At 45.3% G+C, this 15,578-nt stretch overlaps 1 protein-coding gene across 6 annotated transcripts in view; it reads left to right on the forward strand.

The window, feature by feature from the left end:
- Window positions 1-15,578, forward strand: part of LOC1278273 (IQ motif and SEC7 domain-containing protein 1) — a 175,613-nt gene that overhangs the window by 98,938 nt on the left and 61,097 nt on the right. For 2 of the 6 annotated variants that reach the window (XM_061661677.1, XM_061661678.1), the window contains exon 2: window positions 11,607-12,860. The exons of the other annotated variants lie outside the window; for them this stretch is intronic. In XM_061661677.1, the coding sequence (XP_061517661.1) occupies window positions 12,130-12,860 (731 nt within the window). In that variant the 5' untranslated portion in view covers window positions 11,607-12,129. The remainder of the gene's footprint in view (window positions 1-11,606; window positions 12,861-15,578) is intronic. 6 annotated transcript variants of the gene reach the window in all.

Raw genomic sequence — 15,578 nt, forward strand, 5'->3', positions numbered from 1 at the left:
GCGACGAACCGGATTTTGTGTGCAAGAAGGGCAAATAGAAAACGGTTGCGTTCGATTGCTTTTCGATAAATATTTTACTGCAACGTACACTACATTGCGGTGTAGCCATTTTAATGGCTTTCAGTCTAAACGCGTTTCACAACCCCCTTCTCAACCACATCCATCGTTTTGTTGTTTTGTGCCTGCCATAAAATTGTTTTATTATTGTAATTTTTCGGTGTCATTGTTCCAGTGTGCTTCCAGATTGTGAATGGGAATTATTTTCCTGTTATGGAAATGTCCACTCGACACGCCCAACTTCCCCCCCACTCAAATGTTTGGTAATGTCCATTTGTTTAGCATAATTATGAGAACTTTGTCGCTTCTCGAACAAGCGAGCCTGTCCCCTCTACATTGTTAACATAATTGACTCAAGCCCTCCAAAACAATCCTACAACGGGGGTGTGAAACGCTTTCATATTTAGAAAAGGAGTGTTTTTTCGGGGGGGGAGGAATTGGTAAATGAGCTTGTACGAAAAAAATGGTTTTTGCTCGGACGAAAGATGGACGTGTGAAACATAAAGTATGAATTAATTATCTGCCGAACGAAGCTGGTTTGGACGGATGAGCTCAAGCATGTTGAAGAGGCTCCTTTTCTACTGTTTTTTTTTTTTTTTTTGTTGTTGCTCGCCTTCACATCGATGCAGGCCGGGAAATGTGTCCATTTCCAATTTCCAGCCGCTAACGAAATTTGCCGCCCATTTATTCAACTACCAAACCGTGTCCGCAAAGACACAAAACTGTCCATCAACGGTGGAACTCGCTAACGCACACACACACACGAGTAAAAGTCATTAGAACGTTTGCAAGCGGAAAATTGTCGCAATTAGAGCAGAAAGTGTTCGGTTTTTGGGGCAATTTTTGTTTCGTGTCAACGTTTTTTTATTCAGCGAATTCCCGTCTTCAGTAGCACGTGGAAATGCACCTTGAATCAAACCATTTCCTGCTTCTCCAATACCACGATCCACATTTAATGCGGCGTATCGAATGACGGTCGAACTGGTGAAAGAGACTGAGTGTTCCCCCTTCTGCTGCCATGTTCATTACATACTTTCTTTCTGCTCGATCAGTACCTTCCGGTAGCAGCAGCACCCATATCGTACCTACCTGCTCCTTCCGGAACCCTTTGTTCGTAGTGCTATGTGCTTGCTAAACGGATGACAACGAATCAGTTGTCCATGGACGGCTGTGCAATTATCTGCGCCTCGTCGTCGGCTCGATCGTTAAATTGTCATCCATCAGTTCGGCATTCCCCTTTCCTTTGCAGTTGCGGCCGGTTTCAGCTCGATCGCAATTAGATATGTTGGTCGCTGCTCCGTGTGTCTCTGCCATGCGTTTCCAATTCCATTTGCACCCTTCCGGTTGAATCCGAATCGCGGTGGCGCTGATTACGGTAATTTGTACACGATTTAGCCCACCCGAAACAGAGGCGGACTTAATTCAATTTCACATGTTAAGTCCTCCAACGTCAACCACCTCTTAAAAAGGGCTAATGTGTTTTGTCTCAATCGTAACAGGTGCAATTAGTTGTACCGAAATCATATCACTTTACGGGGCGTTTTGTTAGCCCCCAAATCGTAGTGAGCAAAGCGCAAATGGTTGGCTCTTATCGTAAATTATGCCTCTCTGCACCAACCGCTGTAATTGCTATTATCAAACCCTCCCCGACACACCGTTTTTGGCTGGATAGAGTTGGTTTGAATGCTGGATGTGTTTGCCTAGTGAGCTGGAAATGATGCAACACTCTTTCGCGCTGCGAGAAAGCATAGAAAAGTAAAAAGCCATAAGCAAATGGCTGCCTGTGTTTTGCCTGTGCCGATCAGTGCCGTTTGACGCGCGTGGCGCGTGTAATGACAAAATAATTGAGATGTTTAGGCAGCAACGATCACTTGACGCGCGAGCGGCCGACTATTGCGTATATGTAGATCGACAAAATTCTTTTCCTTTTTTTTGTCGGACTGTTTTCGCTTTCCAGGCAAGGTTTGGGGCTAGATTTTCCTGCCTGATCAGCTGAATGGACATAGCAAGGTGTCATGGGTGGGATTGTTTTAGCTGACGTGCTAAAAGGAAACTTTCCTTTTTCACTCATTACAGCGAACGAACAGGCTCAACTTCACCGTAGGTTAGAGGGAGAAAGGAGGTAGCGTCTGCCCAACGTAGTGACAAAGGGCACCGAGGGTTGTTAAAGTGATTGGTGTTGTTAAAAGGGAGAAAAGGTTGCAGTTGCTTGTCAGTGACACAACCCAAGTGAATTGTGGTTGTGTGTTTTGGAATGTAGAAGAAAGTGCTAAAAAGCGAAGCGGGTGGAACTGTCACTGTCTCGCTGCTGTCGGGTTGATTTCTTTGTTTGTTTTTTTACATTTCTCCATGAAAATCAGCTCGTTTGTACATCTTATTATGAAACCTTTTAATAATTATTTAGGAATTTAAGAAATGTGTTTTACGCTAATAAAGAATTATGTGAAAAATGTATAGTTTTTTTTTTAAATGACGAGTTTACGATGTCATAATTGAATACTCTTAATTCAGTTCTTTTAATCAGTTCGAAATATTTTAAACTGGTTTAAAATTGACAGTGCGACCAGTGCTCCAAACAAATGCCAAAAGTGTTTGACAGGAATCGGTTGAATAGTTTACCTTTTCCACATAAAAACTGTTGTTCGCTACCATTAATGGGCAAATTTTAAATGTTAATATTTTTTGCCACCAATCATACCCTTAGCCCACTTAATTTCTTTCACATTTTAGAAACAAAACAGCGTCAGCGGACTCGCCGTTTTATGTTGCTTGAGATTCTCGGAACTGGACAGAGCGTTATTAGCAACGACAAAAATAAAATAAAAAATATGTCAACAGAAAATTGCAGCAATCCATTGTACCCTTCAAAACAAACAAACAAACACTGTTTTTGCTCAATAAATCAGTTACAGCTCGTTTTTTTTTTTTTTTTTTTGGTTGTTCAATAAATCCTATAGCAAAAACCAACATCCTATTGGCGTTGGGAAGAGACATGAAAAAACTGCAATAAAATGCTTGTCCCTGCTTCATCTCAGCTGCACTCGAGTGAATCGAACGGAACGCGTGCGTGGTGGTGCTTCTGACCTTCACCGTTGAAACAGGTTGGCGAGCAACAACTAAACAACAAAAAACTCCCCCGTCGGAGACAACTGAGCTAACATAGGTCGTAGTCCGACGGCACTAGCCAGTGTTGTGGCAAAAAACGAGCGCAGCCAAATTAGAATAATATTTCGATTTAAGTGCCGCACGAAATGGCTACATTATGCTTATCTTCGTCTTCCCCGACAAAGACGCGACATCTCTTAGATGTGTGCGCTGCTCTACCTGCTGCGGATCTATGAAGGAAGTAACTAAACTCCTCTTGCTAAAATCGTCCTCCCACTTAGCAGGTCTATGGATGTGTGGGGAGGTGTTTTTTTGGTGTTGCGCTCCATCAGTATGCAAAGGCTTATATTTATTAATGCACCATAAATATGTGGTCGTCCACTACCACTCTTCTGGATGGGGAGACACCGCAACCAGGTTTCGCTGTACACCAGGGCCGTGCGTTGGATGATGCTACCAATGTATGCAGTTTTATGTTTGGAATTTGATTTCAACTGTGTGTGTGTCTTTGATTGTCTTGAAAACTGCGGTGAAAACCCAAAATGCCGATGGAAATTCCGTTGTGCAAAAATTCCACAAAATATAACTCTCACAACTGAGCCAAAGCTCGCAATTTCCCCTGGACAACTGCACACTGGGCAATGAAAAAGTGCATGTCAATGGTCAACTGCTCCGTCAGGGAGGAGGCAGTTTTTCTCACGACAAATCGTTCTTCACAATTTTCTCTCTCTCTCTCTCTCTCTCTCTCTCTCTCTCTCTCTCGTGCACTTAAAAATCTGCATAATAATAGCGTCTACCACCGGCGTGCGAACTTTCCCTTTTTCACGAACCAAACGACGGGATGGATAGCTTTGACCGCTAAAGTATGGCACGACGACGTCAACGACGATGCCGCTGCCATACTCCCCAATCCCATGATTGAACCCTTACCCGGTACCAACCACTTTACCACCGTCCCAGGGACACGACTCTGGAGAGCGGGGCAAGCGGGACAACACAATTTTGCACGCATGATCGTGTGAACTTCACCGGGGCTGAACTTTTCATCAGGTTGTGTGTTAAGTACTGAGCTTTAAAATTCGCCCTGCAGAAAAAAAAGGTCGTGAAACGACGCAGCATTGTTGGAATTGGAAGAGATGGGGACGCTTGAAAATGGAGTAGAAATCAATTCCATACCCTCCCCCTTGCAGCACACGGTTAACTTCCGGTTGGACGTGATCACAGTGTGTTAGCTGTAGCTGCCTGTCACTGGCTTCCTCTTTCATCTGCCGGTCTGCCAGACAGTTTTTGGCAGGCTTCGGCCCAATTCCTGGGTGGTTTTCTTTTGTGTTTTGGCACATCACAAAAAACGCACAACCCGGGCGCCCTCTTCAAAAGAGCAACAACTCCCTCACGAATAATCGAAGCTCATAAAAAGTTAGTTCAAGTTTACTAAAAAAAAAACAATCAACTTCGTTGAAAGGAAAGGTGCTGCCGATGTTTTGTTTTTCGGTTCTTCTTCGCTTGAGGAAGGTGGCTCATTCGGACAAATTAATCAACCGCAGCTAACGAACCATTTTCGCCTTCGTGTGGGAACGACGGGCGGTCAATTAGAAGTAATTGAGGCGCGCTGTGGCGTGGAATAAGTAGGGCCAGCGAAGATCAAATCGCAAACCTCATATCGTGCCCGAAAAAAGGGGCGAAACAGGGTAGGTAACTAAGGTTCGTGCTGCTGATGGTTCGTCCAATGTTTTGCTACCAATATTGAGTTAATGATTGCCCTGCCTGCGCTAAGTGCACTGCATTTCCAGTGCAATGCAGTTGCAGTTTGCTACAGTAAGATAATCTTCCCTCCCCTACTCGTTCACATGGACGGGCAGATTGGCTGAGATTTGCAACGAAGGGGGGATGTTTGTGATTTACCGGACTTTTTTTTGCGGTCATGTGAACGGAAATTTACTTGGTGGATTTTTTCTTCTGGGTTGGTTGGTTTTTTTGGTACATTTTTTTCACTTTCCCACAGCTGGTGCTTGCCTTATTCCCAGGAAGGCAAACAGGAAATTGACCAATTGTGGTAGTTCGTGTAGGAGCTCCTTGCAGCGTTTGGGTCGAAGGAAGTAACCATTTTCGGGGGGAAGAGCATATTTAAATTAATGTGCCGAAATTTAATCCCTGTTTTCCGATATTTAAAATTGAGTGAAACCTTTCGTCTTCGATATGTTGACAAAGAGATAGAATTGTAATCATATTGGCATGGTGAAACCGGTATCTTGTTGGTTTTTAAATTATTTCACATGAAAATCTAACAAGAGCATTTCATTATTCATTATTCCAATGAGAAATATTTTCATATTTAATCCATCATTTTTGTAATTGGATTCTTTAATTCTATTACGTATAATTCCGTGTATTGGAAACTGTCAACAATCATCTGCATGATACTGAATGTTACACGTTCAAATTGAATTGGTCTCGATATTGAGGAAAATCGTCCTAAATATCAACAATTCCTTAAGCTGATGGAATGCATTAGTTACATCAAGGTGGTGGTAGTACACGCTGTACTCAATCTCCCTTTCCTTCAAACCGTTTACGCGCCATACTGCTGACACACAAAACAAACCGATCTGTTGGTAGGCATTTTTATCATTCTTACACTGTCCCACAATGCACGCAATCGTCGCTGTTCGAATTTCGTTCGTTCACCGAGGGCCATGTCGAAGCCCAAAGTAGTTCAATTGCCGTCACGATTTCTTCCATTGTACGTGCCGTGCGTGGTAGCGCGGGAACCTGAGAACAACAGCCGACATAACCTCAAAAAGTGTGTTGTATATACCGCTCAAAATTGCGGAAAAATGCTGCCGCCGCAGTCACTACTGCACGGTTGACTAGTGCGCAGCTAACCACACCCTGGTGTAGGGGATGACGGGAAGCAAAGCCGAGTTACTCGGGGTTTTTTTTTTCTTCTGGTAACTGATGTTCCCGGACTGAGCTTTCCGCTGACCAGAAGTGAAGGTTGGCTGCGGACGTTGGAGGCCTGCTTTACGCACCATTGGCTTTTGAGTGCATGCAAAGTGGCGTTATGTCGGTTACGCTGAGTGGTACATAAGAGTCGGTTTTTTTTTGGGGAAACTTTACGACTGGTAGTTTTAATTTTAGACCACAAAAGGAAGAAGTGTTACAAAATAACATGCTATTTTTAATTTGTTTTTCAAACAAGCATTCAGTATATTTGGTGCTTTTCTTGCACTTCTCACTGCTGGACATTTTAATAATTAGCTCACACGTCCGCGAATGCTTTGAACACTTTATCACTCCGTTAATAAGAACTGGCTGCTAACGAACACCCCTATACCTGCTCCTTCCGCTGGTGGAACCTGTTCTATCACGGCCATGATCGCGCGGTCGTCCCATATGAATATCCTGCGCGGGCGTTCGACATTCGATTAGTCGCGCGCAGGCCTGCTGCCGGCTTCGCGAGCGGGACGACCGATTATTGAGATTTCGTGCCGAAAACCCACATATGGGACGCTCACAAACCGCCGTTACTTGGCAGTGTGCTCCCTTGCCGCGATCGTATGATCCATGTTTGGTGGGTTCAACTCTTCCAAGCGAACAGAAACCGGTAACACAGCTCCAATTGGTCGGATTGCTGAGCTGTTGTTGTTTTTTCGGGCGATTGCTTGTAAAAAAAAAACAAAAATTAAACCACCAGCGTGTGATGTTTTGCGCCATCTAGGGAGCAGAATTAAAATCACTTGTTAAAACCGCTGGTGGTGGTCGATCGTGCTCGGAAGCCATCGCACCCCCAAAAGGAGCAGTTTATTATGGAATATTGTATAGAAAGTTCAGCACCCAGAACACACCGATGCTTCAGCCCATTTTGATGAGCTTTAATTGGAGGACCGAAAAGAGTGAACAGCGAACGCCCACGCGTACCTGTATCTTAAAGAAAGCAATAAATGAGGTCCGGTGGGAAAAGAACCAAAGCGACACGCATGAGCGTCGTCGTCTTCTAAAGTTGTACACCGTGGGCGTCCACTTTGATTGGGGAGTGGACTAATTTTCATAGAAAGAAGAACAAAAAACCCTTTACAAACCAATTCCCGAAACATCATGTGAAACAATATTTCAACGCATTACGAACACGCCTTTCTGTGTGCTTTATCGCAATCGCGTTTGATCGATGCGATGCCATGGCCGTGATGATGGGAACATAAAATTACCTCCAATAAACGGGCCGCCTACGCTGACCAATTTTTCCTAGGAAGCGATTTGCATCCGGGAATGGGATCGGCCCAAAGGGTGCCCACATCGCGGCGGTGGTAACATCGTTCTGAGAAGTTGAGCACACCCATCCACCTACTCGAACGGCCCCCAAACCTCGTCGGTGGCTGATTTGTAAGGGGTTGATGTGCTCATCTGGCTCTAATTGCAGCTAATTCTATAAACAGCAGCTTCGTGTAGTTGTGTGAAAATAAACTATGAGATCTAAATATGTGGTGCACATCAAGAAATCCCTTTTTGCATACTTCAATGCTTTTACTGGTTAACTCTATTTCTTATGGCGTATTCCTTCAAATTTTGCTCTTTAAAAAAAGAGGCAATCGTTTCTATAACCTCTATTGAACATATACGGTATTGAATATTCAGTACACATTGAACCCTATTTTTACCTACGCTAAACAGATTTCGAAATAGAAATAGGTAAAGCGCAACGCGCAATTGCTCATTTTCGGGGAATTATAAGCACACGAGCCGCTTTCACTGTGACGTGTGCAGCCGATCAGCCCTTTCCCCAAAGGGCCACGCACTCCCTAGCGGCGTCGTTTGCTTCACTTTCCATTTTGCTTGCCTAGAGTACAGAAAAAAACTGGCGCTTTCGAAGCAACTTCCTTGAGCGCGTGAGCATTTATTGGTAGGAACTTTTGGGGGATATTAACCAAAATCAGCTTAGGCACGCGAGCGCCCTGTAAAGTGTCATCCAGTAGGCAATTTAAAAAGAACTACCACGCAAATCAAACCGAATGAAGTGGCAACGTTCATCGACTTCACTCGTGGTATTGTTGGAAAAAAATAGTACACTTAAGGGCGTACTCCCCTTCTACTAAACAAGTTTCAATTGGGAGCGTAAGAGGGTAATGTTTACTTAGCTCGAAGGTACAACTCACACGGTGACGCTTTGCGCATCATCGAAATCCAATGCATAAAACCATCCCTTATGGCATCGTATGTGCGTGTGCTGCAGTGAAGTGTCTCTTCCTACCTTCTTCTTCACAAGTCGCCTCTCCCGGAAAAAAATGCCACAACGACGCTTAAAGTTAAGCATTAGAGTTTGGTCACACTTTCCCCTGCTTACGGTTGCGACGGACGCATCGTGCAGCCGCACATATCGTGCCGATCGTCAACCTTTCGCTGCGTCCGTTTTGCCGATATGTCACTTAATTAGCCAGCGACGCTAGCAGCTGTAAATGCTGAGGAAAATAGAAAATACATAACTTTTATTGCCACAATTCGGAAGGCATCAGAAATGAACAAAAACCGATAGATTCCGAATGGATCAAAAGCGCCGTGTCCGTGGCATTTAAAAAGAGAAAAAAAAACCTAATATTAGAAACAATCATCAATCAATCAATCATCATTACAGCGGCTATTGGAGGTCGCATATTGCCGGGACTACACGGTGTGGAGTCAACGTCTTTATGTGTGAAGAAACAGATAAAAACCTCAAAATCGTTCGATAGTGTCATCATTAAATCTCGGGAACTTACTATTCCTCTGATTAGACGGTGCGGCCGGTTTGTAATTATCAGGAAAAAACGGCGTCTCCTGCTAACGGGACATTGTTGGGGTAAAAAGTCACTTTCGATTTTCAACGGACTGCTGATGGTTTGTTAAGCTCATTTCGTAACTGAGATTAGTTTGACTCCCCGTGTCAGTGTACTGTCAAACGAGCACGAAGCGCTAGCCAGTTTGATTAATTCTAGACAATGCTCACGGTCAGCTGTGTTGCGTGGGGTTGCTCGCAAGGTGTAGGAGTTGCCTGGAGGACAAGTTAGGTTTCACTGGACGACTTCCATACTACAATTATCGGTAACCGGTCTTATGCATCCAAAACTGGTTCGATGTTTCGACGAGGAAGCGAACTAGCCAATCTTTGTATTGTGCCGAAGAATGTGGAATTTGTCATTTTCAAAACAATCCTTTAGGATCATGTCTGAGAATAGTGCGTGATCGAGGATTTGTGATGCCAGTTGCAAAGGGAGCAGATGACATTTTAGAAATATTAATATTTTGACATTTGAAGCTGTCAACATTTGGCCTTAATTACAAGCGCTTCTGATGGCAAAGGTTGCAAATCAAATCTGTAACTACCCCTGCAACTACGGTAAGAGACAGGGAAGAATCTCTTGCAGATTCAAAGAACCTCTTGTTATGAAACCTCAGACATTCAAGTATATTAGCGATACTTCTCCTATCCCAATGTTTTCATTTCACAGTACTTAGCTGCAACGATTACAAAAATCTTTTACATCTTGTCCCATAAAAGCAGCATCTACGATATGAGCAAAACACCAGACTTTCCTTTTAAATTTAACCGGCGTTTTTTTATCGGCTGTTTGTTTGTTTTTTCTTCTTCAAACTCCTATGAAGCGCATCTTAAATGTCCAACAAAATACACAAACACACACAAACACATACCAGTAGGAGACCTGAAAGCTTGCAAAGCGGCAGCCGTAAGTGTCCCCTTGAACTCTACGACAAATCCATAAAATTCGTACTTCTCAGGCAAGCTATGGCTGTTGGCCGATGCTCACAGTACGAAAAGCTCATCTTGCGTCCAATTAAATGTGAGTGGGGTGACGACTCTCTCGTTGACGAAGTGGCTGGAGTCGCACGTTGCATAATACGAAACACGAATGCTGTTAAAAGCGCTGGTGGGTGTCCTTCGGCGGCGCTCAATTTCCCATCCCTGGAGAAACACCGCCATCGGGTACATGTCATCCCAAAAGACGATCACGATTAAACAATCAGCTCTAATCTAATCGATCGAACTCGGAGATCGGTGGTTCGACTGAAATTGAATTGAATCTCGCGTACTGCGTGGCCACATTTTAGCCTTGATGATGGACCACGACGGAGCGAACCGTCGTCTCCATTAACGTGGTTGTACGGTGATGGTAATTCGACAATTCAATATTCCTAACTGGAAGCTTAATCCATTCTGCAAACGAAACGTATTTATTTTACCCATGGCAATTGCATCTCAGCGGAAAACGGTGGTGCATTTTAAATAAGGAGATAACGTGTAGGATGCGGCTACCCCGTAATCTTGTCCATTGTGCTTTCCGCTGCAATGCAAAACCGTTTTCGCTTGCGCAATAGCTTTTGCTGGTACGCACGCAAGCGCCAGAGGGATTGCAGTTATTCCGGGCGTCGGAGAACAATTCACCGCCCAATAAGCTCGCGGGCTTCGTGAGAATGCATTCACATCGGCTCCACGTGTGCACCCGTTTCTGCACGGGCTTCATTTCATGCCCTGATTATCTCGGAGCAGCGGCACACAGGCGGCGCGCGCTATGACCGTTATGAAGGCGATGTGTTGATTGTAAAATTAGCTTGCGCACGTTCGCTGCCACGCGCATATTCTAATTGGACTAGAACCGCCTTCGGGTGCGTTCTGTGTTGCGCTCACCCTACCTTTCCGACTTTCTCGCATCGCGCAAATCGCGAGCAGTGTAAAGCCGTTCGCCAAACGATCGATATTGCGGAACGAGTACAAAGTAAAGCGAGCGTTTAAAACTGTGCGGATAGATCGGTTTGACGGATTACATCCTACACGCGTTTGAGAACAGCACGGAAGAAAGAAGCCACATTCCGCCGCGTCAGGCGAATATTTTTAGCACCACCCACCAAAGACCTGAAGTCAGCGCAGGGTTCAGGTGGTTCAGGCGGTGCGGAAATTGGGCAAGTTGAGTACTGCGAATAAATTCTTCAAACTTCCCACCTACACAGGGCCAGGGTGAATAATGCAAACTCCAGGCAAGATGTCTGGAGCTGTCTGGTGTTCAATAATTATTCCAAGAGGCTGGAATTCTTTTCTTACTCACTTCAGAATCGTACCGCAGGGTCGTTAAGTGGCCAAAAAAAAGCTTCTCCTCCACCCGCGCGCGCGCTTGTTTGTGTTTACGTTAATGCACACACGAAATTAGTGGATGCCTACGCAGCTTTTTTCGGGGAGAGTTGGTTTGAGTGTCCGAAATGTTTCCAGCTGAGGTTGATTGAGTCAGCAGACGGAGTGACAACACTACAGGTTCTAAGAATAACGAGTCAGATCAGTCAGGGCGAACGAAGAAGAAAATGCTCACACATCTACACGCACTTAACGAACTTTTTAATGGTTATATGACAGTGAGAATAAGCCGTGAACGTGGTGATGTAACAAATTACTTACTATTCTACAGTGTTTTCCACAAGGAAATGTGCCGAACAAGGTGAATCAAAGCACAACGCACGCATAGAAATACAAGTGAACCAATGTGTAATTCGAATTGATAAAACGAACTTAACATTTAACCGACTCACGAACTCCAAAGGCGACCTCTTTTGGTATTATCAACGGAAAAGGTTGCCTCTGGCTTCCAAAACTATTCGGTGAAAGTAGTGAAGTGCTATCCAGCTGATACGGATTACCTTCGTCGGTGGTCCCGGTGAACCTCGTGCCCTTTTGGATTACGCGCATGCCCCCAGGAAGACTGGTGATCCCCCCAAATTTGCCTCCCGGGGTCAAGTACGCATGCTCGCTCGTTCCAGCACGGTCATCATTAACACGGCGTGGAGTTTGACCGCTTCCGGCGATTTTTTTAGCCACCCTTGAAGAAAGACACACACACACATACACGTTGGCGACCCTGGTGGGATCTCCCCAGTGCGGGAACATCCGCTCCGATCCCTGTTGAGAGCGGAGATCAAACAAACAGTCGAACCATGCTCGACTCGGAACTGTACCCACGCGCCGGGGACAGTCATCACGGGCCGCACGGACACCATCATCACCATCATCATCATCACCATCATTACAAGTCGCCACATCAGCGGCACTACCACCATTCGCCCTCGCCCCACCACCACCACCACCAGGAGCGGGAACGGAAGTCGCGATCGTCACCGCGCCACCACCACCTGCAGCACAGTGATGGAGAGAAGCTAAAGTATCAGAATGCGTTCGGCGGCTCGGTGGGCAACATTGGTGGTGCAGTGTCCTCGTCGGAGAAGTATCACAAGTACTTTCCGCACAATCTGCTGTCGGGCGGGACGGGTAGTGGGACCGGAGGCGGTGGTGGATACTTTGATCTGAGCGACAAGCTGGACAGTCTGCATCTGGGCAGCGGTAGTCGTGGATCGGAAAAGAGCAGTCTTCTAAGCGGGAGCGGTGGAAGCAGTGCGCTCAGTGCGGGTGGTGATAGTAACAACAACCATCAGCAGCATCATGGCGGGTCCGGGTCGGCCAGTGTTCTGAGCGATACGACGGCGGCCGGCAGCGGCAGCAATGTGAGCGGTGGAAGCAGCAAGAAGCGCACGATAGTGCTGGTGGGTGACGGACGGAGTCGGGTGAGGCGCGTGGTAAGGACGCAGACGCGCCAGATTACGGTGGTGAGCTACTCCGGGCGGAAGAAGGAAACGGAAACGCATACCAGCCATCACGCGACCATTGTCAGGTGAGATACGGGAATGTTGGGGAAGAGTTGTTTTACATGAATGTTTTGGTGACGTGACCAGGATACGAAAGTGTATAAATGCTCGTAGAGTTGATTTTGTGGTGTCTTTTCGCTCGGTTTTTCCCCAGTTATGTAAAATTATCCTAGGCTCACCGAGAAGGAGCGAATGTTGAACAATTTAAAATGTAATTCCAAGATAATTCGGATACTAAAGGGCATATGCTTGCGGTACTTGACGTAGACCAAGTGATATTTAGTACTGTAGATAATATGCTTTGTTATTTTAATTTAAAGCTCTGTACTAATCACGTATTTACATTGTTATATTTCCAGGTAATTTCAATTCCAGACCCTACTTTGTTGTGGATTCTAGCGAGCGAAGAGGATAAGTACCACCCCACCCATGCAGCTATTATAAAACATTCATTTAAAGACTGCAAAAGCCGCATAAAAAACGGTTTGAGCCCACCAGGCACCAAACAACGACATCATTATGAACATCATAACTTACTCTCCGCTTTAATTTGAAGCAGCAGCGAAAGTTGACGCTTTTTTATGTGCGCCCGCGTGCGGCTTTTATCACGTATAAATCTAATCCCCATTGGCACAACAAATGGCTTTACATCATCCCTCTAAGCTGTAAGCCGTGGCGTTGCATCCCGCCCGACCTCTGAGCGAACGCACAATTAGCATTTTTCTCAAGCTTCTTCGCTTCTCGGCGCTGATATCTCATCAGCGGGTTGACAAGTTTTGTTTGCTTTTAATTTGTGAAACATAAAACAAACCTTTACGCAGTTTTGCAGTAAGCTTTGAATAGAAAAAAAAGCAAAAGCAACAGTATCATTAAATTCGTGAGAAAATTAATGCTAAAGCTCTCCTAACGCGTAACGAACAGTACAAGCACAAGGTGCACCGCTGGGTGCGTTTCGGGCAACAATCTCGCCACAGATCTTCGCTTCTACTTGTCTTTATACCGTTTGTCGCTAATGTGGGAGAGTAAAAAAGGGGTTTGAAAGGGTTGAGAGGTGAGTGAGGGTAGTAAGATGCCCCTCTTACTCAGATCAATGATAGATGTGTGTGTGAGTAGCAGTTCCCTTTTTGACCAGTTACCATCTGCGATTGGGGTCGATTTGTGTCGATTATGTAAATCGCCCTACCTACCCTACCGTGTGCCGGCTCACAGATGAGCTACGAGAGATCGAATACAGGGATACGGGGCAAGGCAAATTGTGGAATCGCCCGTAAGCCTGCCACAAAGCGATGGAAGGGTAAAGTGCAAACCTATGCGAGTCGGTCAGTCAGCTCTGTTACGAGTTGGGGCATCTCGCGTTTTTTTAAGCTTCTAGCATTGTGTGGCGGGAAGATTCGGTGTGAAGATTAGTTTCTCCATTAGACACCATTAGATGATTCCCGGGAGTTCCCAGCGCAATCGCGTTAAGCTACCTTTGGGCGTGAAACAGAGACAACTGTCATCAGCGTGAGAAATCGAACGCTTTGCCGATCGAAGTCATCAACGCACGATCGCAGCTGATGGTGTCAAAAGCAGTTCTACCAACGTCTTTATTAGATTTCGGAGATGTTGGGTAACGTTCGTTGTAACGAAGATCTTAGTAAGGAGGGGGAAACCCCGTACAACAGCTTCTTTGTCGTTGTGCACTGATCCATCCAGCTAAGCAAAGCCAATAAATCTTAATCGCTGAAGGTATCTTAATACGCTTAGCTGAAACAAAGGTTCTTGTTTTGATAGACCTTGCGTGTTGACGGCAGCAAAACAAACATCTTAGTCACATCCTTGAGCTGCGCATAAACAAAATTGTGAACAATTAGAACAACACGTCACGCAGGTTTGTGTGAACGTAAGAAAAAAAACTATTTCCAGAAGATGTGGTGTCTATCGACTCACATAAAAAACAACATTGACGGACTGACCTTTTCCAATAGCCATGCGTGTAAATGCTTTACCAAAATGTCACATATGGCATGGCTCTTTAATGTCTTGCTGTTTGCAATAATGAAATTCCCATAATGTAAAGTAACGAATGATCTTTGATTCAAAACGCTCAGTTAATTAATTACGCCAAGAACTCCATTGAAAGTATGCCAATTGCGGTAAGCTTGGTAAGCAGCGGTAAGCTTGTAGGAGTAGCTCCTTAAAGTTATCCCGCCTGGAATATGTTATTGAAAATCCCAAACCCAACTCCATCTGATAGATTACAATTAATGCCCCGGGAGATTTGAATCGATTTACAATAAGCGATCGTGGCGGGGGCAACATACACACATTGGCCGTTTGGATTTGGATTTCGCAACCTGCTGCAGCAGTCGTCAACCTGCCCAAGCCGAACAGCCTCCAAAGGCCAGAGGAAGTCTTGGGCGCAAAACCTGTGTGGCTATTATTTCCAACCGTTCCAACTGCAACATGATCGAGTGAGCTGCCAGTAGCGCAACCCTGTTGACGACGACGACGGGTACGTGTGTTGTAATAAAAAAGCAGCGCCCCCTGTGGACGTTAGTAGTTCGGAGAGTTACCTTTCAAAACACGGAGCTCGGGCTACTACCGTTGCATCGAGAACACTGCGATAGAGCCGCAATGCAGTGCACCGAAGTTCTACGTTTTGCATTTGCGTGCTGCTAGGTTCGATGGAAGGCGTTGCTGTGTATTGGAGTGAAGGGGGTGTGGGTATAGCGCTCCCGGACACTAAAAATACCCGCTCATAA

Source organism: Anopheles gambiae, chromosome 3, assembly GCF_943734735.2.
Source record: "Anopheles gambiae chromosome 3, idAnoGambNW_F1_1, whole genome shotgun sequence".
Taxonomy (NCBI): domain Eukaryota; kingdom Metazoa; phylum Arthropoda; class Insecta; order Diptera; family Culicidae; genus Anopheles; species Anopheles gambiae.